We start from the raw sequence: 23,590 nt of genomic DNA on the forward strand, positions 1-23,590 counted from the left end.
GTATTGGGTCAACTTCAACTCCCACACTCTCCTTCCTGTCTCTTTTTGCAGGTCAAAGCGATGGCTTCTGATTTCTCCTGAGGTTTCGGTACAGGCATGATAAGTGAATTTTATACAACAAATTCATAGCGTGGCCGCTCAGCTATTCTAATTGACGTCCAAGCCGGGGGCCCTAGCGGGAAGGCACTAGGGGCTGACGGAAAGTTCCCGCCACGGCGAGCCCCGCCCCCAAGGGGCCCCGCCCCTCGCTCCTGCGAGCCCCGCCCCCAAGGGGCCCCGCCCCTCGCTCCTGCGAGCTCCGCCCCCAAGGGCCCCGCCCCCGCTCCCGCGAGCCCCTCTCATGCGAGCCCCGCCCCTGCGAGCCCCGCCCCCAAGGGGCCCCGCCCCTCGCTCCTGCGAGCCCCGCCCCCGCGCGCGCGGCCCTTTCCGGCGGGACGGCGCGTGCGCACGCGCTCTGCTGGCCTGGGGCGTCATGGCGGACCCCGGCTTGGGCGTGCGGGCCTCCTTGCTGCAGCTGCAAACGTCCTTGTCCGCAGCGGATCGTTGCGGCGCCGCGACGGCCAGCTGTCAGCTGATCCGAGGCCTGGGGCAGGAGTGCGTGCTGAGCGTCGGCCCCGCGGCGCTGGGTGGGTACAGTCCAGGCGTGGCCGCGCCGCCTCCGGCGCCGGGGCGCGCGCCCTGCGGATTTCCGAGCTGGGAGGGAACAAGGCCGGCAGTTCTCCCGCAGGGGGACGCCGAGAGTTTTTGGTGGCCCAGCCATTTGATTCTGAAAAAGACGGGATTTCTGTGGACGTGTATAAAAAGTGATTTGTTATACTGCTTTTTGTTGGAGAGGTATATTAAAATCAAATTTGGTGCCCTAAGTTTGGCAACAATTGCTATCTAAAGCGGGGAGAGCAAACAGAAGGATTTTCTTTCACCTTAATTTCAGCTACAACCACTAGTACCTTCTTTAAGGTTATACGTGCTGTTCCTACTTTTGAACAGCATTACGGAAATGTAACTTAAAAAATCATGCTATTCTTTTCACTTTTTATTAATGCATAGGTCAGAACTTTTTATCCTTTTGTGGTAAAAGTGCCTCACGTGAGCACTGTCAAAATTCATCATTGCGTGAAAACTTTTCCTGAATTTCTTTTCTTAAAACACCAAGATGTTGTGTCGGTCTTCTTAATTGAAAGATAGGTGAAATTGTCTTCCGCAGAAGTCAGTGCTGAATATGTAAACAACCCCTTAAACGCGGTGCTATTTAGTATCTATAAATTGTCCAGAATGTGTTAAAGGAGATATAAACTAACAGCGTTATGTAATTGCTTTATTGTCACAGTTTCTTTTTTTTTTTATTGTCACAGTTTCTAAGTTAAAATTCTTTTTGTTTTTTGATTACAAGGCAGTTCCAAGTTTATTTTCAGTATATAATCTGTGTCTTTTCATTTGTGTATTGTTACTGGTTTTAGAGTATGGCGATAAAAACTGTCATAAACTAGTAGTTTAAAACATCACAGGTTTGTTAATCTTACCATTCTGTAGTCAGCAGCCCAACATGGATCCCAAGCTATAATAAAACCAAGGTATCCACCAATGCCACTTTCCGTTCTGAAGATTTGAGAATTGATTTTCTTTTTCATTAAGGTTGTTAGAATTCAGTTCTGCCTCATTGGGGTAAACTACTTCTCATGTTTGAAATCTCTCATGCTGTCCAGTCTTCCCATCTCTCTTCTTGCTCCCTCTCCATTTTTTTTTTAAGATTTTATCTATCTATCTATCTATCTATCTATCTATCTATCTATCTATCTATCTATCTATCTATCTAAAATATTTATTCATGCATACAAGAACTGGGGTACAGGCCAGAGGTGCGGGTGGTGAGAGGATTCACCAGAGACAGAGCAGGGAACAGAACAGGCAGATCTACTGAAATACACTTCTGAGGGGAGCAGTGGGCAGGTCAGGAGAGGTCTGCGGCTCAAACTCATGCTGCAGAGGCTGCGGATAGCTTCATAGGTTGCATTTTAACCCCTTGCACCACCAGGGAGGCCCTAAAGATTATATTTATTTGTGCATAAAAGGACTGTGGTGTAGGCCAGAGGTGTGTATGTGGGGGGAGGATTCATCAGAGACAGAGTAGGGAGCAGAGCAGGCAGATCTACTGAAATATATTGCTAAGGGGAACAGCGGACAAAACTGGAGAGGTCTGCACCATGTGGGTTAGCTACCTGGCTGGGATTGAACTCAGGTGGCTGCAGAGGGCTGTTGCAGTGGTAGCACTGAGACTTAAACCCCTAGGCCACCAGGGAGTCCCCTCCCTCTTCTACTTTTAAGGACCTGGTGATTACATTGGTCCTACCTGAAAATCTAGAATAATCAGTAGATAAAGGCCTCCCTGATAGTGCAGGGGTTATAGACACAGCAGTATTAAGCTATTGCCAGCCACTGCAGCCAGCCACTGCAGCATATCCTCTGCTGCTGAGGGAGCCAACCCACTTGGTGAAGCAGACCTCTCCTGTCTCGCCAAGTTACTGTTCCCCTCAGTGTATTTCAATGGATCTGTCTGTTCTGCTCCCCACTCTCTCTGGTGAATTCTCTCACCCCGCACCTCTGGCTTACACCTCTTGTACGCATAAATAAAAAATCTTTTAAAAAATACTGTAAAAAAAAAAATAAAGTCAGTAGATAAAACTTCCTTAATGTCATTTGCATTCTTTTGCCATGTAAAGTAGCATATTCTCAGTTTTGACACCAGAGATTTACGTTGCTGGCATTTTTGGGCCCTTTATTCTGCATACTGCAGTCCTGTGGAAGATCATCCAGATTTCCTGCTTTGGTCTGGATTTTGGAGTTCCTTGGTTCTTGAGTATAGCCATGAAAGAATTTAAAGCAATGTCTAGGCAAAGCAAAGTTTATTAGAGACAGAATGACAGAATGACTGTACACTTGGGAAGAGGTCTAGGCTGGCAGATCCAAAGAACAATTGCAAGGAAAGCCTGTGACTCCTGCCTTAAAGGGGGTACAGGGGATTGCTCACTCCATCCCTTTTTGGGGTTTACTGCTCCGGTGTTCCCTGGGTGTTAATTTATCTGTCCAGGCAGGATTTTCTAAGTCACTGCTCTGTAAGCAGGATGTTGGGGCAGTGATCTGCCTTCCCCCTTTCCACTTCTTGCTCTCCTTGGGCTTTAAGGGCCTGCCTATAGGTTGGGGTGAGGGACTGCCTCTGCCCCTCTGGGGGTTTCTTGACCACGTTATGGAATTCTTTATGGACTCTAGCAAGTGCTTCCTGGGGTCCGGATGTAGATAGCCATTTGCTTTTCTTTGGGTATCCACCCTCTCTGCCCTAATGGTCTGATACTTGTTTTAATATAGCAGCCTTATTTTAGTGTTTTATCACTTACAAGGCTGAGTTCAGAAACATGCACTTGGGTGGGTTTGTGATGGAGTACTTCCCGGGGGCTCTTTTAATTTTTTTTTTAAAGATTTATTTATTTCTACATAGAAGAACTGTGGTAAGGACCAGAGATGTAGGGGGTGAGAATTCAGCAGAGACAGAGTGGGGAGCGGAAGAGGTGGATTTACTGAAATACACTGCTAAGGGGAGCCGCAAGCAAGACAGGACAGGTCTGCTGCACTGGATACCTGGCTGGGGGATCAAACTTGGGGATCGAACTTAGTCCCTGGTGGTGGTAGTGCTGAGAGCCCCTGTGCCAATAGGTAGGTCCTTGAGGTTTTCTTAACTGTTTTTGTTTTTGTTTTTCGGTCCAGCATTACAGACTTCCTTAGTGTTTTCCAAGGATTTTGGTTTGCTTGTATTTGTTCAGAAGTCACTTAGCATTTATGAAGTAAGTTGAAAATTTTCATTGCTTTTCTTGTATATTCCTTTATGTTGGAGTGACTCTTATTCTCACCCATATTTACTATATTGTGCATTTATTTTATTATAGTTTCGTGATTGTAGAGAAGAAGTCTTAAAATTTTTATGTATTTTCTTAGAAAAAATTGGCCAGAAGATCACACCTTATTCTCTTGATATTAAGGTAAGGGACATAAACCTTATTAAATAGCAACATCCATTTTTAACATCCATGGCATAAATTAAACTTGGATTTTTATTTTACTGATTCCTTTCTTGTTGGAAAGTTTACTTATATACTTGATTGTGTTAGAAATAAAGGGGGCCTTTTTTTAGATCTAATAAGTCCATGTCAAAAACTTATTTTGATAAAATTTGCACTTAAAATGTTATGTCATAGTAAATTGGATTTTTTGAATTGTAGGGAGATTTCAAGTCACTTTAAGCAATTTTAAAGAATTATCCTACTGAGTAAGATTCACATTTTCTCTTTGACACTAGTGTGAAAAGTTTTCTCTCTTGGGCCTCCCATTCTTGTCTAACCTGTATTCCCTAGGTTTCCTCAAATATACTTTGGAAGTAGTAACCATATATTAAGCTTTTCTTTCCCAGACTTATTTATAGTTTGAATAGTAATTTGTTTTAATAGCCCTAATTTGCTTCTATTACAGTTCTTGGATGCTAAGGGTTCAATGAAGTCTGTATTAAATCTTTTATAAATTATAATTAGCCCTAATATAGGAAATATTTTTAATGATTAGCAGTCTTTTTTTTTTTTTTTTAAGATTTGTTTATTTATGCATACAAGAGCTGGGATACAGGCCAGAGATGAGGGGGATGATAGGATTCACCAGAGACAGTAGGGAACAGAACAAGCAGATTGACCAAAGTACACTGCTGAGGGGAGCAGCGGGCGAGTCAGGAGAGGTCTGTTGTGCCATGTGAGTTGCTCCCTGGCTGGCCAGGGATTGAACTCCTGCTGCAGAGGCTTCGGATTGCTTCATAGTGTGGTGCTTAACCCCTTGTGCCACCAGGGAGGCCCGATTATCAGTCTTTTAAAAATAGGTTTTGATTTTGTCTTTTGACTTCTTTCTTGATTGGAATTTTAACATATACATATAACATTTCTAGAGTGCATCACGTTTCGCAGAATTCCTTAATGCACTGTTTTGCTTGTCTTATTTTTTTTTTTTGAAGATTTATTTTCGTTTATTTATGCATACAAGAGGTGGGGTGTAGGTCAGAAGTGGGGAGGTGGGGTGGTGGTGAGAGAAGTCACCAGAGACAGAGTATGGATCTACTGAACAGGTGGATTTACTGAAACTCAATGCTGAGGGGTACAGGGGATGAGACAGGAGAGGTCTGCTGTGCCATGTCGGTTAGCTCCTTAGCTGGGGATGGAACTCATATAGCAGTGGCTCACAATTGCTTGACAGCGCTGAGACTTTTAACACCTGTGCCACCAGGAACTCCCCTTGTCTTATTTAATTTTTACCAAAAGTTGGTGGTGTTGGTATTCTTAACCTCTGTAAGCTTACAAATATGAGTTATGAAACTCATTCTTATCTTGGAGCCAACTTGCCTCCTTCCAGAGCTCCTGCTTTTTTCATTTTATTGTACTGTTTACCCATCGTATCTCAGCTAGTCTTCCCTAAACTTAAAGATTTATTTATTTATGTATACAAGAACTGGGGTACAGGCCAGAGGTATGGGGGGGGGTGAGAGAATTCACCAGAGACAGAGTGGGGAACAGAACAGGCAGATTGACTGAAATACACTGCTCAGGGGGGCAGTGGGTGAGACAGGAGAGGTCTGCTGCGTCATGTGGGTAGCTCCCTGGCCGGGGATTGAATTCGTGTTGTTGTGGCTGCAGATAGCTGCATAGGTTGTGTCTTATCCCCTTGAGCCACCAGGGAGACCCTCTTCCCTAAATTTCTCTAGTGACTTTTTAAATTATTCATCCTTTCTTGATATAGTAATAAGTGTTGTGGAAAGTATGGAAGGAGGAGTGACTTTTTTTTTATTTAAATCCTGCTGAGGTTTCCTTTACTTTGAATTTTTGTAGTTACTGTTGATATTGTTATACATAACATACTGCTTCAGTGTTTTCATTAGTTTTTAAATTTGTACATTTATGTACTTAAGTATTGTACTTTTAGCAACTAAATAGTGAATTTTTTTTAAAAGATTATTTATGCATATAAGAACTGAGGTATAGGCCAGAGGTGTTGGAGATGGTGGTGAAAGGATTCACCAGAGACATGGTGGGGAACAGAACAGGCAGATCTACCAAAATTCACTGCTGAGGGGAGCAGCAGGTGAGTCAGGAGAGGTCTGCTGCACCACGTGGGTATCTCCCTGGCCAGGGATCAAACTCGTGCTGTAGTGGCTGCAGATAGCTTCATAGATTGCGTCTCAACCCCTTGCGCTACCAGGGAGGCCCTAAATATGAATTTTGTTACATCATTTATTGGTATTGCTCTTCTCAGAGATATTGTTTTAGCTGTTGTTATATATTTGTTGTTTTATTGATGATTTGGATATGTCTCCTTTTAAAACTTAGAATACCTGTACCAGTGTTTACACAAAAGATAAAGCTGCTAAATGTAAAATTCCAGCTCTGGAGCTCCTTATTAAGGTAATTATTTATTTATAAGAACATATATTTTATACTAAACATATATAACTTTAAAAATTTTACAATGTTGCTTTGGAATATGTTTTGCGTGGGAGCTGTTAGAAGAGGGACTTGAATTACATTAAGGTTATGGATAAGCTATATATTTTCTTTTTTTTTTAAAGATTTATTTATGTATATAAGAACTGGAGTACAGGCCAGAGGTGCAGGGGGTGAGTGGATTCACCAGAGACAGAGTGGGGAACAGGGCAGGTGGAGTGACTGAAAAACACTGCTGAGGGGAGCAGCGGGTAAGTCAGGAGAGGTCTGCTGTGCCATGTGGGTAGCTCCCTGACTGGGGATGGAACTGTTGCTGCACTAGCTGCATAGGTTGCGTCTTAACCACTTGCGCCACCAGGGAGGCCCTGTTTATTTTCTGTCACCCAGTATCTGGGTATTTGCTCTCAGACCCTTCTGGGTAGCGAAGGAAGAATTTTGGGTTGTGAGTATAAAGGGGAAAAATAACTAAAGAATTTGCTGCTCACATTACTCTAAAACCTAAGGTTACTAAGAATTGCCTAAATTCATTGTCATTGTATCAGAGTTTTTTCCTTACCTGCATTTCTTACAATTCCTTTGGGTCTTGTTGATCCTTATCTTAAGTGACAATGAGAGATTATGGTCATATAATAATATGACCATAGTTACTTGGGAAGGTAACATTCAATCTACACTTTCTTTCCTCTCGTAATCCCCTCTTTTCACTACCCAACCTTATCCCTCAAGTAATCGGGTAGATAAGAATCCTGAGAGCCTAGGCATAAATCCCTTAGAAACACATGATTCTGGAACTTTACTGTATACACACACATTTCATTATTTTCCTTCTTAGAAAATGCTATTTGTATTCTTTTAGTTACTTCAGACTTTGAGGAGTTCTAGACTCATGGATCAATTTAGAGTTGGAGAATTATTTAGCAAATTCTATGGAGAACTTGCATTGAAAACAAAAATACCAGATACAGGTAAGATACATCTACATATCATTTTAAAATGTGTTAACAAAGTAACACTAAAAATTATTAGTGTAAGACTTTTCTCTACTAAGGTATATTTATATGTTTTATGGATGAATTGTTTTGCTGAATACAAGCCAAAATGGAAACAAAAGAAAAACAATGTGAAGACTTCTGCTTCTAAAAATCTTAACCTTTACAAAGTGGTATCTGTAAACAGAAAATTCATTGTGCATGTCAAATGTAGTTTAGTTTATAATAATAGATTTACATAAAGCTTCAAAGATTTCAGTACATAAAACTAGATAGTTGGTATATCTTAATTATGAAATTACTTTTGAACTAAAGTCTCATATTTTTTCTTATTTTCTTTAATTTATTTAAATGTTACTTTAGGCCTTCATTTGTCTAAAATTTATTTTTCAGTTTTAGAAAAAATATATGAACTCCTAGGAGTATTAGGTGAAGTTCATCCTAGTGAGATGATAAATAATTCAGAAAATCTGTTCCGGGCTTTTCTGGGAGAACTTAAGACCCAGGTATGATAAATTTTATGAGACCCTGCTTCCAAAGATTTGATTGTATTTTTCTCTTTTATTGATACCTTTGTAAAACTTGCCTTTTAGATGACATCAACAGTAAGAGAGCCCAAACTACTTGTTGTGGCAGGATGTCTAAAGGGATTGTCTTCACTTATGTGTAACTTCACAAAAACCATGGAAGAAGGTACTGTTTGACCTTACTTGATTTTCTTTTTTTTTTAAATTTTCTTTATTCAAAAACCATAAGTCTAAAATAAATTGCCTGTTTATTTTTTTGAACTTTCAAACCAGTTGTGGGCTTATGTGCAGTTGTCAAAAGTTATATAGACTTTATATGGTCTGCACCCACTTACCCCCAGTAAGCACATCTTTTATAACTATAGTAGAATAGTGACCTATTTCAGATTCATGTTCATGTTTGTGTATGTATTTAGTTCTGTGCAGTTTTATCACCTATGTAAATTTGCACACCAACAGTCAAGATACTGAATATTAATTAACATAAGGATCCATTCTTCTACCCTTTTATAGCCACAGTCACCTCTTTTCTTGCAACCACATTGATACACAATATATACATATTATAATACTATATACATACATAGTGGGATCTGTCTTACTCTATAGCTTTAGTAATGGAAGGGGCTACTGTTAACATACTACCATGTGAATGAATCTTGTGCATATCATGCTAACTGAGAAAAGCCAGTTGAAAAAGCACAAATAGGCCCTCCCTGGTGGCTCAGGGGTTAAAGTCTCAGCACTTTCAAGCTATCACCAGCCACTGCAACACAGGTTCGATCCCCTGCCAGGGAGCTAACCCACATGGTCCAGCAAACCCCTCCTGTCTTGCCCGCTGCTCCCCTCAGCAGTGTATTTCAGTAGATCTGCCTGTTCTCCCACTCTGTCTCTGGTGAATCCTCTCACCCCCTGTACCTCTGACCTGCATCCCAGTTCTTATATGCAATATATAAAAATAAATCTTTTTTTTTTAAAGCACAAATATTCCATTTAAGAGAAAGCAAGAATAGGCAAATTGAGAGGGCCAACGATAGGAAGAGAATTCACAATGACCAGGATGGTATCCACTCATACTTCTGAGAACTCAGGGTCTTTAATCCCTAATGTACTGAGTCCATTTGTTTTAGACCAACAGCTCTGAAGAGTGCCTGGTGCCCTCGTGTCTGCACAGCTGTGTACACTACCCCTTTCTATTAGAGTGACCTTTCCCCCAATTAGTATTCTCTTTGGTCAGTTCAAGTGATACCTTGACTTTAGAAGCTAACTTCAGTAATCACAGCCAGAAGAGATCTTTCCTTGTGTGTAATTCAAAGTACCTTTCCTTGTCATGTTAATATTCCTCTCAACTTAAGCCCCTTCTAATTCCTTCTCTTTTTCACCTCTGCCATGCTTGCAAGTCATTGTTACCAGGGCAGGAAATTCTGTGAATAAAGCATGATTTCTGGTGGGAGATAGTACTTCAAATAATTGTTGCATCAAGCAGACCAGGATAAGAGCCTTGTTTATATAGTTGTGTATCTGTTTTATCTTCATAATTCACATTTATAGATCTCATAATGATTTGGTATGTACTACATGATGAATTCCTGGAAGACTTGGGAAAATTGTAATGTGTTTGGCTTTTGTTGAGTTACATAATCTTCCAAACAACCCTGAAAGAAGGTATAAACTGCCCCTTTTTACAGATTATAAGTGGGGGCTCAGAAAGATTATTTAACTGGTTATAAGTGATGGGTTAGAATTTAAACCCCTGTCTTTGTTATTTTAAACTTTCTTCCAATTTTACTGTAGTAATACTGTACAGTAGTAATAATTTGCAGCTCTCTAGCTCAGTCAGATCTTGGGAGACATTATTCCTTCATTCCTAAGAGACTGTTGGGTTTGATATAGATGTCACAATGTCTGAAATAGAGTTATTAGTTGTGAAGTTGGTTGTGAAGTTTGTCAGATAACTATTAGAATTTAGAGTAGGGCCTCCCCTGGTGGCGCAGTGGTTGAGCGCTGGGCTGCGAAGCTGCCCACAGCCTCTGCAGCGCCGGTTCGATCCCCAGCCGCTGGCGAGGGTCCCACATGGCGCGACAGACCTCTTCTGCCGCGCCTGCTGCTCCCCTCAGCAGTGTATTTCTCCGTCAGTCTGCCTGTTCTGTTCCCTGCTCCCCGCTCTGGCTCTGGTGAATTCTCTCACCCTCCTGTGCTTCTGACTATACCCAGTGCTTGTAGAAATAAATAAATAAATCTTTCCCAAAAAAAAAAACAAAAACAAAAAAAAACAATTTAGAGTAGAGGCTTCTTTGTGTTTTTTTCCCAGATGCCCAGATGTCAAGGGAGATTTTTGATTTTGCGTTAAAGGCAATTCGTCCTCAGGTAGGATTAATACTACTCTAATTCTCTTACAGTTGAGGCTTGTGATTGTCAAACACTGATGGTAATTTTCTTTTTTCATAGATTGATCTGAAGAGATATGCAGTACCCTTAGGTAAGATTCTTTATTTAATGAGGTGGAATATTTCATATTACTAAGTTAATGTCCTGAGTAAACTTTTGCTTAAACTATAAATGAAAGTAAATATAGCATCTGTGATGTTTCATACACAATTTTTTACAGGGAGGCTTTTGAAGACTTTTTAGCGCACAAACTCCAGTTGAGGTGGTCATGCTTAGATTAAATGATTTAAAAAAAATTAAAGCATTTTTTGGTGGGACCCAGATTGATTGATTCTGACTTTAAATAAATCCTGATCCTATTTCTGAACTTTGTTTCAGGGGCCTTGGGTCAAATCATTGGCCAGTCATGGGCCACTGTTATTGATTCATTGGTCAGCTGTTGATTCAAATGGTCAATGAGGCGTTAGAGCTCTGATCAGGACCCCTAGGTTGTTAGCTATAATGACACTAGATTTTCATGAACACAGTTTTAATTTCTACATATGCCTAAAGTTTATCAGTTCTTTTTCTTTTTGCTGTGCTAATTTAAATTAAACATGATTGTTTTTTACAATTGCAGCTGGCTTACGCTTACTTACCCTGCATGCATCACAATTTAGCACCTGTCTTCTGGACAACTATATTTCTCTATTTGAAGTAATGTCAAAATGGTGTAGCCATACAAATATGGAATTGAAAAGAACTGCACTTTCAGCCCTGGAATCTTTTCTGAAACAGGTACTACAAATTCAACTTTTCACTTGAAAATGTTTTTTTCCAAACAAAAGATTAAATTCCAATTCTGTGAAAGCACATTTCAAAAGTAAGTACAAATTGACTCATTAGCTTCTTTAAAGAAAAGAGCTTCATCACTGATCAGCCACATGGGTAGCAACAGGATTGAAATAAAGCTTAGAAGATACCAGATCTGACTGGGGTTTCAGAGCCAAGAGTAGGGCAGGTCTCAGAGAGAGAACATGTAGTGATGAGGTGGTAGAAGGAAGGGCTGAGAGATCAGGTCTTCACTCAAGCCAGAGGGCAACCAGGTAGGTGAGGAACACAACTCCCTAAATGTGGGGCCATTGGTGGTGGTAAAATGCTACATTGCACATATTTAAGAACAAGGAGAGTTAATTTGCCTTTCCCTGTTCCCATCCAGATAGGATGTGGGTACAGAATTTGAGCCTGCAAGTTTGGAAATGTAGAACATATCTCACTTGACTAAGGTGAATGTGTTTATGACTGTCATCTGAGAATCTAGGCATGTCTGGAAATAACTCTGTTGCACTAATTGTGGAATTAGACTACTTAGGTTGGCACTGATGGAGAGTACTGAAGATTGACAACAAAATTTTTATCTGGGCAATGTTATAAAAGATTGTACATTTAAAAGATAGTCCATGAACATCTATTTGAACTGTGACACACAGATAGTATTGGCCTGAGATTCATGACTTTGAGGTACAGGAGGGAGAGGAAGTGGTGATTTTTTTTTTTTTTTTTTAAAGGTGTGGGCCCAATTCCAACAAAAGTTGAAATAGATGTGCTTTGTTTCTGGTCCCCTTCTCCCGTTCTGTCCCTTTCAACTTCTTATCAGTCCTCTTTAGCATGCTTTCCTTCTCACTACATTATTCTGGTTATTAAGATTACCTCTCATTTCTAGCTCCCATAATAAGAAATTTAAATGTGTAGGAAAAATAGGTAAAAAATTTCCCCTTTGCATTTTGTTGTACATTTCATGATATTTTTAGACAGCCATAAGGAACTTCCTTACTACATTTATTCTGAGATTTTATTGTTAATAGTACCCCCTTTCTGACTTGTCTAAGTACTAGGAAAATCTTTGTTCTCTTGAATACGTTGAATATCTGGGATATATATAATATAGTTTTTGTTCTGGCTGCTGAGAAGCTCAGAATCTAGCAACTAGACACACATTTTTTTAAAGATCAACTTTTTCAAGGTATAATTTATATATAACAACATATACATATTTTAAATTTTTAGTTTGAGTTTGACAAATATATATACCTATGTAACTGTCAACACATTCAAGATACAGAACATTTCTATCACCTCAGAAAATTCCCGCTAGCCTCTTTGCATGTAATTTCTACCTCCTGTCTCAGGCAACTAGTACATTCTGTCACTGCCTTTAGAATTTTATGTAAATCTCACTGTGTTCTTTCATGGTTTTGCACTAATGTTTCTGAGATTTTTCTGTTTTGTTACTGCATAGTATTCCATTCTTTTTATCAGGCTTTCCTTTTCACCACATTATTCTGGTTATTAAGATTATCTCTCATGTGTAGCTCTCACAATAAGGAATATACCATGATTTCTTTGTGGACAAAATTTGGGTTGTTTCCAGTTTTGGGTTTACACATCAATCACTGTTTTATATATGTGTGTGTATGTGTATATATATATATATATTTAATATTTTATTTATTTAATTTTTAAAAAAGATTTATTTATTTATGTATGCATACAAGCACTGGGTACAGTCAGAAGCACAGGAGGGTGAGAGAATTCACCAGAGCCAGAGCGGAGAGCAGAACAGGCAGACTGATGAAGTACACTGCTTAGGGGAGCAGTGGGCGGCAGGAGAGGTCTGCACGCAATGTGGGACCCTCCTTCGGTGGCCGGGGAGCAGCAGGGGATCGAACCGGCACTGCAGAGGCTGAGGGCAGCTTCGCAACCCAGCGCTCAACCACTGCGCCACCGGGGAGGCCCTTATATGTATATATTTTTAAAAGATTTATTTTATTTTTATGCGTACAAGAACTGGGGTCTAGGCCAGAGAGGTGTGTGTGGTTGTGGGGGGCAGGTTAAGAAAATTCACCAGAGACAGAGTGGGGAGCAGAACCGGCAGATCTACTGAAATACACTGCTGAGGAGAGCAGCGGGGAGACAGGAGAGGTCTGCTGTGCCATGTGTGTTGTTAGGTTGGCAATTAAGGTAGATAAGTTTTTTTCTGGCTTTGATAACTGTCTAGAGTCTGTGTATTCTTGTTTTGGGCAGAGTGTTTGCCAAAATTTGAGACTTTTTGAACATCCATATTCGTTTTTGCATTTGAGCTATTGCTTGTTTAATTTGATAGTGACTTTCTTGCTTCTCGTCTAATTTAAGCTTTATAGTAGGTAGATTTTTAAATTTTTAATGAGATGCCTTTCTTGTTAGTTTTGAACCTATGTTGTATTACCCTAATGAGGTGCCCATTCTTTTGGTGACTTGAACTTGCTGGATGGTGGTGGGCCTTCACTGTTGTAAGTGATGTAATTAGATAATAGGGAAAAATACATCACATATAATACAGCCTTATTTAATAGTGTATCTTTTCTGAACTTGATGAGACCAAACAAATGGAAGCAATGGTCCTTTTTTGAGTAAAGAAATGGTATTGAACTGTGTAGCACATTAACAATAGATAATTGAACAATTGTAGCCTTTTCACATTTGTGTAGATTCCTTTGTTTTGTTATTCATTATTTCTGAAAAGTAAATATTATGCAATTGCAGGTTTCTTTTATGGTGGGAAAAGATGCAGAAACACATAAGAAAAAGCTGCAGTACTTTATGGAGCAATTTTATGCAATCATCAGGAACATGGATTCAAACAGCAAGGATTTATCCATTGCTATCCGTGGATATGGACTTTTTGCAGGAGTATGGCTCATAAATTTACTGTTTTTATTTCATTTGAATGTTTAGAGTAATATAGTTTATTGCATTTTTTAATATCATAATCACACTTGACAATATTGTTGACATTTGCTTTCTTGCTGTTTTTGTTTTTCCAGTATCTGTTCTATTGTGTAATATAATTTTGTGCATGTATTAGATCAAATCTTCATATCTTCCTAAAGCTTATAGAAGTATTATTCCACTTCACAGATAAGGACTTCAAAACCCAGATTAATTAGGAAACTCGTCAAATGATACACAATTAATAATTGCTAGAACTAAGATATAAATTGAAGTCTGATGGCTAGAAACACCATGTTTTTTCCAATATAATATTGTCCCTTTATTATGATGTAAAACTTGTACTTGAGGTTACCCAAAGTTTTAGAAAGAGAAGTTATTATAAGACTGTTAAGAATGGCCAAATTACTGCTCTCTTAGCAGATCTCTGCTTTACAGAAAAATTACTTGTTATTTCTCTACAAGTCTGTCTTTCAATATCTGCTCCCTTGTCTCAAGAATAAGAATCCCATTAGTCTTTGTTTCTGTTTTTGGTACAATACCATAAAACATTCCGATCATGAATTGAGTTCTTAGTCTCATCCTCTTGGTGACTTAGCTTTGTGGGGGCTGGGACTGTCTCATTGACTTTGATATCTGCTGTCTAAATAATGCTAGAATGTGCTTGATAATCAGTATAAATTTTGTGTAGAATAAATATTAATAATGTAACTGATGGATTGTTTTTGAAAGTATCGTTATAATATATACTGTATTTTAAAAAAAATATTATTTATACAAGCACTGGGTACAGTCAGAAGCGTGGGAGGGTGAGAGAATTCACCAGAGCCAGAGGCAGGGAACAGAACAGGCAGAGTGACGAAATACACTGCTGAGGGGAGCAGTGGGTGCGGCAGGAGAGGTCTGCACGCCATGTGGGACCCTCCTGGTGGCCGGGGATCAAACCGGCACTGCAGAGGCTGCGAGTAGCCTCGCAGCCCAGCGCTCAACTGCTGTGCCACAGGGGTGGCCCTATACTGTATTTTATATCTGTTTCTTCTCCATTAAAAAACTTATTGGTATCTAGTGTATAAGCGCATGGTTTAGCACAGCCTCTTAAACACCATTATTTTGTATTTATAAGATTGATTAAGACTATTGTTTTATCTTCTTAAAGCCTTGCAAGGTTATAAATGCAAAAGATGTTGACATCATGTATGTAGAGCTCATTCAGCGCTGCAAGCAGCTGTACCTCACTCAGACAGACACAGTTGAGGACAATATGTATCAGATGCCAAGTTTCCTCCAGTCCATTGCAAGTGTCTTGCTTTATCTTGATACTGTAAGTAGGATCATTTAATTAAATTGAGCACAGTTTTAAAGTATTTAATCTCAGTTCTTAAAATAACTTGATGGAGTCATGTATGCATTCGGGACACCACCATTATGATTAAATTTTTTTTTTAAATATTTATTTATTTATTTATACAAGCACTGGGTATAGTCAGAAGCACAGGAGGGTAAGAGGATTCACCAGATCCAGAGCGGGGAGCAGAACAGGCAGACTGACGAAATACACTGCTGAGGGGAGCAGCAGGTGCGGCAGGAGAGGTCTGCACGCCATGTGGGACCCTCGCTGGTGGCCGGAGATTGAACCAGCGCTGCAGAGGCTGTGGGCAGCTTCGCAGCCCAGTGCTCAACCGCTGCGCCACGGGGGAGGCCCCATTATGATTAAATTTTAATTGTATTTTATGTAAATAAAATTGTCACGAAACTTGACTTTTTGTTACTCATAACAGGAAAAATTATTTACTATTCTTTCTGAAAGATTAAGATTGCTGTTTGGGCTAGGTTGTACCTTAGGATCATTCAGACTGTTCTACTCTGAGTTTTGGGGCCTTTATTAGGTAATGACAAGAATCAATGCTAACCTTGTAATAGATAACAAGTTAGGTTTTTTTTTCCCCACTTATCTAATATGTATATAATTGAGTTGTAATTACTTTGAGTATTTAACTACTCCTGTGTTTACTTATTTTCTTCTCTAACTTTTAGTTTGCTCTTTATTTCCATTAGGTTCCAGAGGTATATACCCCAGTTCTGGAACATGTCATGGTGGTACAGATAGACAGTTTCCCACAGTATAGTCCAAAAATGCAGTCAGTGTGTTGTAGAGCCATCGTGAAAGTTTTCCTTGCTTTAGCAGAAAAAGGACCAGTGCTCTGGAATTGCATTAGTACTGTGGGTAAGTTTGGAATTATTACTTTTATGGCAAATACTTATCATTGTTAATATCAAGAGCATATAGTTATCAAATTCTTTTAATGTCATTTGAAGAACTTCTGATAATTGATGTTCCAAAATTTCCTTTTTTCATCCTTTCTTTGAACCTTTTTTTTTTACTTCTGAATATTAATAGTTTAAAATTTAAAACTGAAGTGATTAACACACTTCAAGAAAAAAAATGAGGTAAAGGTTCTTAAAATTGCTGTCATTTTTTGTTGAGTGTTTGTATTTTTCAGCATTTATTTATTTTATTTAATTTTTTAAAGATTTATTTATTTATTTGTTTGTTTATTTATTTGTTTATTTATGCAAGCACTGGGTACAGTCAGAAGTGCGGGAGGGCGAGAGAATTCACCAGAGCCAGAGAGCGGAGCAGAACAGGCAGACCTATGAAATTCATTGCTGAGGGGAGCAGTGGGCGTGGCAGGAGAGGTCTTTCGCGCCCTGTAGGACCCTCACCAGTGGCCGGGGATCAAACTGGCACTCTAGAGGCTGTGGGCAGCTTCGCAGCCCAGTGCTCAACTGCTGCACCACCATTTTATTTTTTTAAAAGATTCATTTATGCATATAAGAACTGGGGTACAGGTCAGGGGTACAGGAGGTGAGGGGATTCACCAGAGACAGAGTGGGGAGCAGAATAGGCAGACTGACTGAAATACACTGCTGAGGGGAGCAGTGGGCGAGACAGGAGACATCTACTGCACCATGTGGGTAGCTCCCTGACCTGCTGGGGATTCAACTCATGCTGCAATGGTTGTAGGTAGCTAGCTTCATCGTGCTGTGTTTAACTTGTGCCACCAGGGAGGCCCTCAGTGTTTATTTATTTTTTTTATTTTCTCCTTTTTAGTGCATCAGGGTTTAATCAGGATATGTTCTAAGCCAGTGATCCTTCAAAAGGTAAATTCTGAATTTTATTTTTTTATGTCATTGAAAGTTAGAAATATTGTTGGGGCTCTAAATAAAATACACAAAAGTAAATATAGTAAATATACTTAGTATATTAGTATATTACTATATTACTTTTAGTAAATTATTAGTATATTAGTATATTACTTTTAGTAAATATACTTAGCCATGTCTTATATTTTCAAAATTGTAGGACACAGTACCTATTTATTTTTTTAGGTGAATAAACTTCTAAATTATGAAACATCCTTAAATGTAACATTACTGTTATATACATATTTTTACAAAAAGGGAATGTTTTGTCCCTTGAAACTCTAGGTTACTTATAGTAGATTAGAGGAAGCATGTCTTAGTGACTAGAGGTTACAGGACATGAGATAAGGTGAAAGATTGACCAATGTATGATAATAAGATAAGTAATTTATAACATATTTCTTGGTGTTTGTTTTAATTATATGTTAGTGTGTCACAATTTGTTCCAGTTGAGAACATCAGATATTTTTACAGTTTGCTTTCTATTATGCTTTCATAAAACACTGTCTTCCTCAATCAAATTATAGTCTCCTACTCCTAACTGTTTTAGGTTAGAAAATTCAAGAAATGAGTGTGGCAAAAGTAATAATTATGTAATACCATTAGTAAATTTTGTGTGTTGTCTTCCCAGGGTGCTGAATCTGAAGATGATCGTGCATTGGGGGAAGTCAGAACTGGCAAATGGAAAGTGCCCACCTACAAAGACTATCTGGATCTTTTTAGAAATCTCCTGAGCTGTGACCAGATGATGGTAAAAATGACAATTTACAATTGAATAAAGTACCCTGTTCTTCTCTATTAGTCTCTAAAGTTTCATGCTAAAGCTTATTTCAGAATTATTTTTTACTAATTTTCAATTGTTATTTTGAAAAATACTTCACATAATAAAGCACTAAATTTGTAACTTAGAGACTAGGAAAAAAATCACTTAAAAGGAAAAAAATTATAGGACTCATTTAAATTTAACTTATTACTGTAGTTGAGTCCTCATTTTAGCTTTAAGTAGTTTAGTATAGTTGATGCAAAGACCTTTCTAACATCCAGCCTGTGGGTAACAAGACTATAACAGTATTACCAGTATTTATTATTTAACAAATAAATAACAAATAAGTACAAAATAAGTATCAAATAAGTACAAAATAAGCATCAAATAAGCACAAAATAAGTATCAAAAGATGTATCGTATCAATACTTTTGATACTTTTTATATTTGTTAAATGTGAAGATAAATCCAGTTGATTTAATAGGAATGAAGGAGGTTGGCATATAGCTTTTACTTATATCATTTGTGATTATAATAATGTCTCTTGCCTAATATATTTCTATTAGTTTCTTTCTACTTCTGGCTGGTTCTGGGCATCATTTTAATTTAGACTTTGACAAAGTAATAGCCTAGGAAAAATAGTTTTGTCAATAGTTCATTTCTGTCTTGTGAAAAAGTCTAGGAATTGTTGCAGAGAAGTTTTTAGTAATTTTACTACATTTACTAACTTAAGTATTTCTTCCTTGGATATGATATCCCTATTTTGAGATTAATTTCCACAGGATATTTGTGTCAGTAAAGGCAGAGTAATTGGTCTATATTTTTGTTATAATAGAATAGTTTCACTTTTAGAGAAATGGCCGATTATAGTTTTAAGTTATTTTGAGGGTATATGTTTATGTATGTATGTATAAATGTGTGTATGTATACCTCTGCATGTACACAGATATGTAAATACATCATGTGTGCACACTTACACAAATTAATGGGTGAGGTGATAGGGATTACTGTTACATGACTGATAAATTGAAATTGCATCATCTGACTGAAATGATACTATTTAATAATTTAGCAAATTGCCTATATTTTGCAGTTTGAAAACTTCCTGATAATCTGCTAGTTTATATAGTGGTTTTTATAATTTCTAAATATGTATGTATGTATGTGTATATCTTAGTACTTAGTTAATATTCATATTGACAAATTTGTGTACAAAATTTTGACAATTATTACTTTTCTTTACCTAAAGGATTCTTTTTTAGGTGATGAAACATTTCTCTTTGTGAGTTCTTCCCTTCAAAATCTGAAACGTTTGGTGTACAATGAGTTCGTGAAGTCTATTTTGAAGATTGTTGAGAAATTGGATCTTACACTAGAAAACCAGATTGTTGGACATCAAGAGGTTAGAAGTTTTTGCCAGTAATGCTTTTACATAATTTTAATACCAACTCTTTGCATGTAAGTATTCAGGGAAAAATAGCATATTTGTTGACATATAGGAAGTTGATTTCTTCAGCATAAAGATATTAGTGCTTTTCTGTTTGAATAGTCTAAATATATAGAAAATGTTGTTACTATGTTCAAGTAATTTGTATGTTTAATATGTTAAAACAAATTTTTGGAAAAATTGTTCAATAGGTTTGTTAGTTTTTCTTTGCAATAATAAAGTCAAATTTCATTTTTTGTAAAAGTCACTTTTGCAGTAGGATAGGGAAACCTGGAATTCCTCTTGTTTATAGCTAGGAAAACTTTAAAGTCTGGCTGTAAGAAGTTAAGTGTATTCTTAAGATATTAGATTATGAACAATAGGAAGAAAAGGAAGGAGACACCCTCCCTTTTTCTGTACCAGGTTTTCCTGACTTAGGAAAAATCATAGCTTAAGGCTGCCAGCTGCTCTGCAGGAGTTAGTAACCAAAAAATACCATGATACTAAGACTAGTGTTAAAGGGATTGAGTTCCAGTTGGAAATATCGTCCTTTTGAGCACATAATTATTTTTTCCCCCATTTATTTATTGATTCTTTGAGCTCAATGTTTTTTTAAGACCAGCTTATATTTGTGAGTGCTAATGCTTATGTACTTTTACTACATACTGTATACAATTAGACGAGAGACTGCAGGTAATATACAGAAAACAGTAAAAGACCCCATTTGTCAACGTTTGTAACGTTCTCTGTTTTATACCCACCCCCTTCATATTTTCATTTTTGAAACTTTTTTTCTCATTTTACTTTTATCACTTCCCATGCATTCTTTTAATTTTTCTGTGAAGTTCATCATTGCTATCACACTGTAACCTCAGATTTCATCTGTACTTTTTTCACTTTTGCATTCCTTTCTCACACCATCAGATCTTGGCCATGAAGTCAGTTGGTCAGTTATTTGTTGAGTGAATGTGTGATTGAATGGTACAATGTTTGCTTTGGCACAATTAATTTTTAAGGATGAAAATGAAGCTACTGGTGTTTGGGTGATTCCAACTTCAGATCCAGCTGCTAACTTGCATCCTGCTAAACCTAAAGATTTCTCAGCTTTCATTAACCTGGTGGAATTTTGCAGGTAATTAAAAAAAATTCTAATTATTTTAGAATGAATATTATCAGTTATTGTCTATAAATACTTCTGTAGATATAAGAAATGAAATGACAAAAGACAGAATCTCAAATTGTTTATGGGAACCTTTAAAATATATCAAAATGTACCAACTTAGAATTGCTATATTTTACTATTTAATGGTTTCTCAGAGGCATCCAGGAGGTGATGGGGAGGTGAGAAAAGGGAGAGGTAAGAGCACAATGAACTATGATGGAGGATTATTGGTGCTTTTGTGGTAGGAGAGCTCTAGAGACCACATCTGAGGGGAGAAATCCTATGGTTTCAAAATTAACAATGATCTACCTAATTAAAATAGTAATATTAATGCTATTCCAGTAAAAATTTCAGTGACATTCTTCAAGGATATAGATCAAATATTGATGAAATTTATATGGAGCCACAAGTACCTTAAATAGCCAAATTAAAAATGGAACTTCATATGATCCACCCATTCCACTCCTAGGTATCTACCCAAAGGACTCAAAAAATTAATTAAAAAGGATACCTGCACCCTTATGTTTATTTTTTTTTAACATTTAGTTATTTTTGCGTTCAAGAGCTGAGGTACAGGCCAGAGATGTGGTGGGTGGGAGGATTCATAAGAGACACAGTAGGGAGCAGAATAGGCAGATGTACTGAAAAACACTGCTGAGGGGAGCAGTGGGCGAGGCAGGAGAGGTGTGCTGTGCCATGTGGGTCACCTCCCTGTCTGGGGATGAACTCATGCTGCTGCTGTGGATAGCTTTGTGGTGCCGTATATTAACCCCTTGTGCCACCAGGGAAGCCCCATGCACCCCTGCAATGTTTATTGCAGTACTATTTATAATCGGTAAGCTTTGGAAATAACACAAATGCCCCAAAATGGATGACTGGACCAAAAAGATATGGTGCATATACACAATGGAATACTACTTAGCAATCAAAAAAGATAAACTCATGCCATTTGCAAGAAACATGGATGGAGCTGGAACAGATTATGCTCAGTGAAATAAGTCAGAAGGAAAAACAAAAATATTGGATGGTTTCACTTATAGGAGGGATGTAGAGAAACCAAAAAAGGGATCAGGAAGAAAAAAAAAGTAATTATAATAAAAATTATAATAAAAACCAAAATCAACAGGCAACTACAGATCAGAGATATTCTGTTGGGGAGGAGGAGGGAGAAGGATTGGGATGGGGTGGGAAGAATACTATGGTGATGGTGCAAGGGTGAAGTGGTGGTGGGAATTTCACAGGGATTACACCTGAGAGCAGAAAGTATATATTGTACAAAAATGAAGAATTGATGTAAAAAAAAATCTTATTTTGCTAAATATAGTAAGAAAAAAATAAAATGATAATAATGATAATTAAAATAAATAAAAGTTTTTCAAGTAAGGAAAAAAAGGAATATAAATGTACCTGAAAATGTTATGAAGTAGTGAACTTGTTTGATTATGGATAAAAATATTAGTATGATACAGATTTCTCCACTAATGTTTTATTTTGTCGTTTTCAGAGAGATTCTTCCTGAGAAACATGTAGAATTTTTTGAGCCATGGGTATATTCATTTACATATGATATAATTTTACAGTCTACACGGTTGCCACTCATCAGTGGTTTCTACAAATTGCTTTCTGTTGCTGTAAGAAATGCCAAGAAAATAAAATACTTTGAGGTAATTGTTTCTTGGAACACACTGAATATTCCTGCTTTTTAAGGTTGTGTAAGCATGTATATATCATAAATACGAGGTTATAGCAATTTGGTATTTACAATCTAATTTTATTATTTATATTTTAAAAACTGATATTTAGGTGAATTGGATGGTGCTCTTAAAAATGTTAACTACTAGCATTTTCTGTTCTTATTTTCAGGGTACTTACAGTAACTTCGAAGTTCTAGAACTAGAAGTTCACAAAGTATAATTAGAGAATAACCTTTCCCAAGCATCACATGGAAGTCTCATCTCCTCTCTAGACTGTCTTTTTTTTTTTTTTAAAGGTTTATTTATTTATGCATACAAGAACTGGAGTACAGGCCAGAGGTGCAGGGGGGTGAGAGCATTCACCATAGACAGAGTGGGGAACTGAAAAGGCGGACTGACTAAAATACACTGCTGTCCTCTCTAGGCTTTCTAATCATAAACTGAAGGCAAGACTTAGCAGTCTGTGCTAACCAGTCTTACCATGTCATCTGGTAACTACTTAAGTTTGAAAATAGCTGAGCTATTGTACCTAAGTCAGTTACGAGCAACCTAACTGGCTTATTACAGGGGAGCAGGTCTGCGAGCTCACAAGGGTATTTATTGAAAGACAGGGAACAGAGATTGGATTTTTCCAGGCCTGTGGCTTTTGACCAGCCATCCACTTCCCATTTTACATACTATTTCTTACTGACTTTTGAATGAAGTTTTCAAAACTTGTATTCCTTTCTTCTGACTATGCTCAAGACCTTAGCAAAATGAGAATGAAGAATGGCTGAGAACTTCTGGATTAGGGCATAGGGTTATCTGATTCTTGTTCATTATATTAACTTATTATTTTATTCAGCAGGGAGTTAATCTACAGAATCAGAAGCAATCTCCTAAGGACCCAGAAAAATATTCTTGCTTTGCTTTGCTTGCAAAATTTGGCAAAGAGGTAATTTTCCAATAACTATACCCAGTGTTACCAAGAGCTATTTAAGAATGAGTGTATGTTGAAAAAAAATCCTAGTGAATCTGAATCTTCTATTGATACTTAAAATCGGCTTGCTTAATCCAGATTGAGGGAAAACACTAACAAAAGAAATCACTGTTTCAAAAGTCCATTGAGTGTTCTGTTTTCTGGAAATAATTTAATGAATAATGACAACTCAGAATTAATAGATTATTTA

At 37.8% G+C, this 23,590-nt stretch overlaps 1 protein-coding gene across 2 annotated transcripts in view; it reads left to right on the forward strand.

Annotated features, from left to right (window-relative positions):
- Positions 1-472: 472 nt before the first annotated feature.
- The window catches only part of PRKDC (protein kinase, DNA-activated, catalytic subunit), a gene marked incomplete at both ends in the record, with an annotated part of 233,410 nt that continues 210,292 nt past the window's right edge, over positions 473-23,590 (forward strand). For both annotated transcript variants that reach the window (XM_084229434.1, XM_084229435.1), the window contains 19 exons: positions 473-626; positions 3,757-3,833; positions 3,936-4,028; positions 6,408-6,482; positions 7,378-7,486; positions 7,904-8,016; positions 8,104-8,203; positions 10,349-10,404; positions 10,486-10,516; positions 11,045-11,202; positions 13,987-14,133; positions 15,329-15,493; positions 16,228-16,396; positions 17,285-17,334; positions 18,008-18,127; positions 19,389-19,541; positions 20,582-20,697; positions 22,232-22,391; positions 23,269-23,355. In XM_084229434.1, the coding sequence (XP_084085560.1) occupies positions 473-626; positions 3,757-3,833; positions 3,936-4,028; positions 6,408-6,482; positions 7,378-7,486; positions 7,904-8,016; positions 8,104-8,203; positions 10,349-10,404; positions 10,486-10,516; positions 11,045-11,202; positions 13,987-14,133; positions 15,329-15,493; positions 16,228-16,396; positions 17,285-17,334; positions 18,008-18,127; positions 19,389-19,541; positions 20,582-20,697; positions 22,232-22,391; positions 23,269-23,355 (2,133 nt within the window). The remainder of the gene's footprint in view (positions 627-3,756; positions 3,834-3,935; positions 4,029-6,407; positions 6,483-7,377; positions 7,487-7,903; positions 8,017-8,103; positions 8,204-10,348; positions 10,405-10,485; positions 10,517-11,044; positions 11,203-13,986; positions 14,134-15,328; positions 15,494-16,227; positions 16,397-17,284; positions 17,335-18,007; positions 18,128-19,388; positions 19,542-20,581; positions 20,698-22,231; positions 22,392-23,268; positions 23,356-23,590) is intronic.

This window comes from Talpa europaea (genome assembly GCF_964194135.1).
Source record: "Talpa europaea genome assembly, chromosome: 3".
In the NCBI taxonomy this organism is placed as follows: Eukaryota; Metazoa; Chordata; class Mammalia; order Eulipotyphla; family Talpidae; genus Talpa; species Talpa europaea.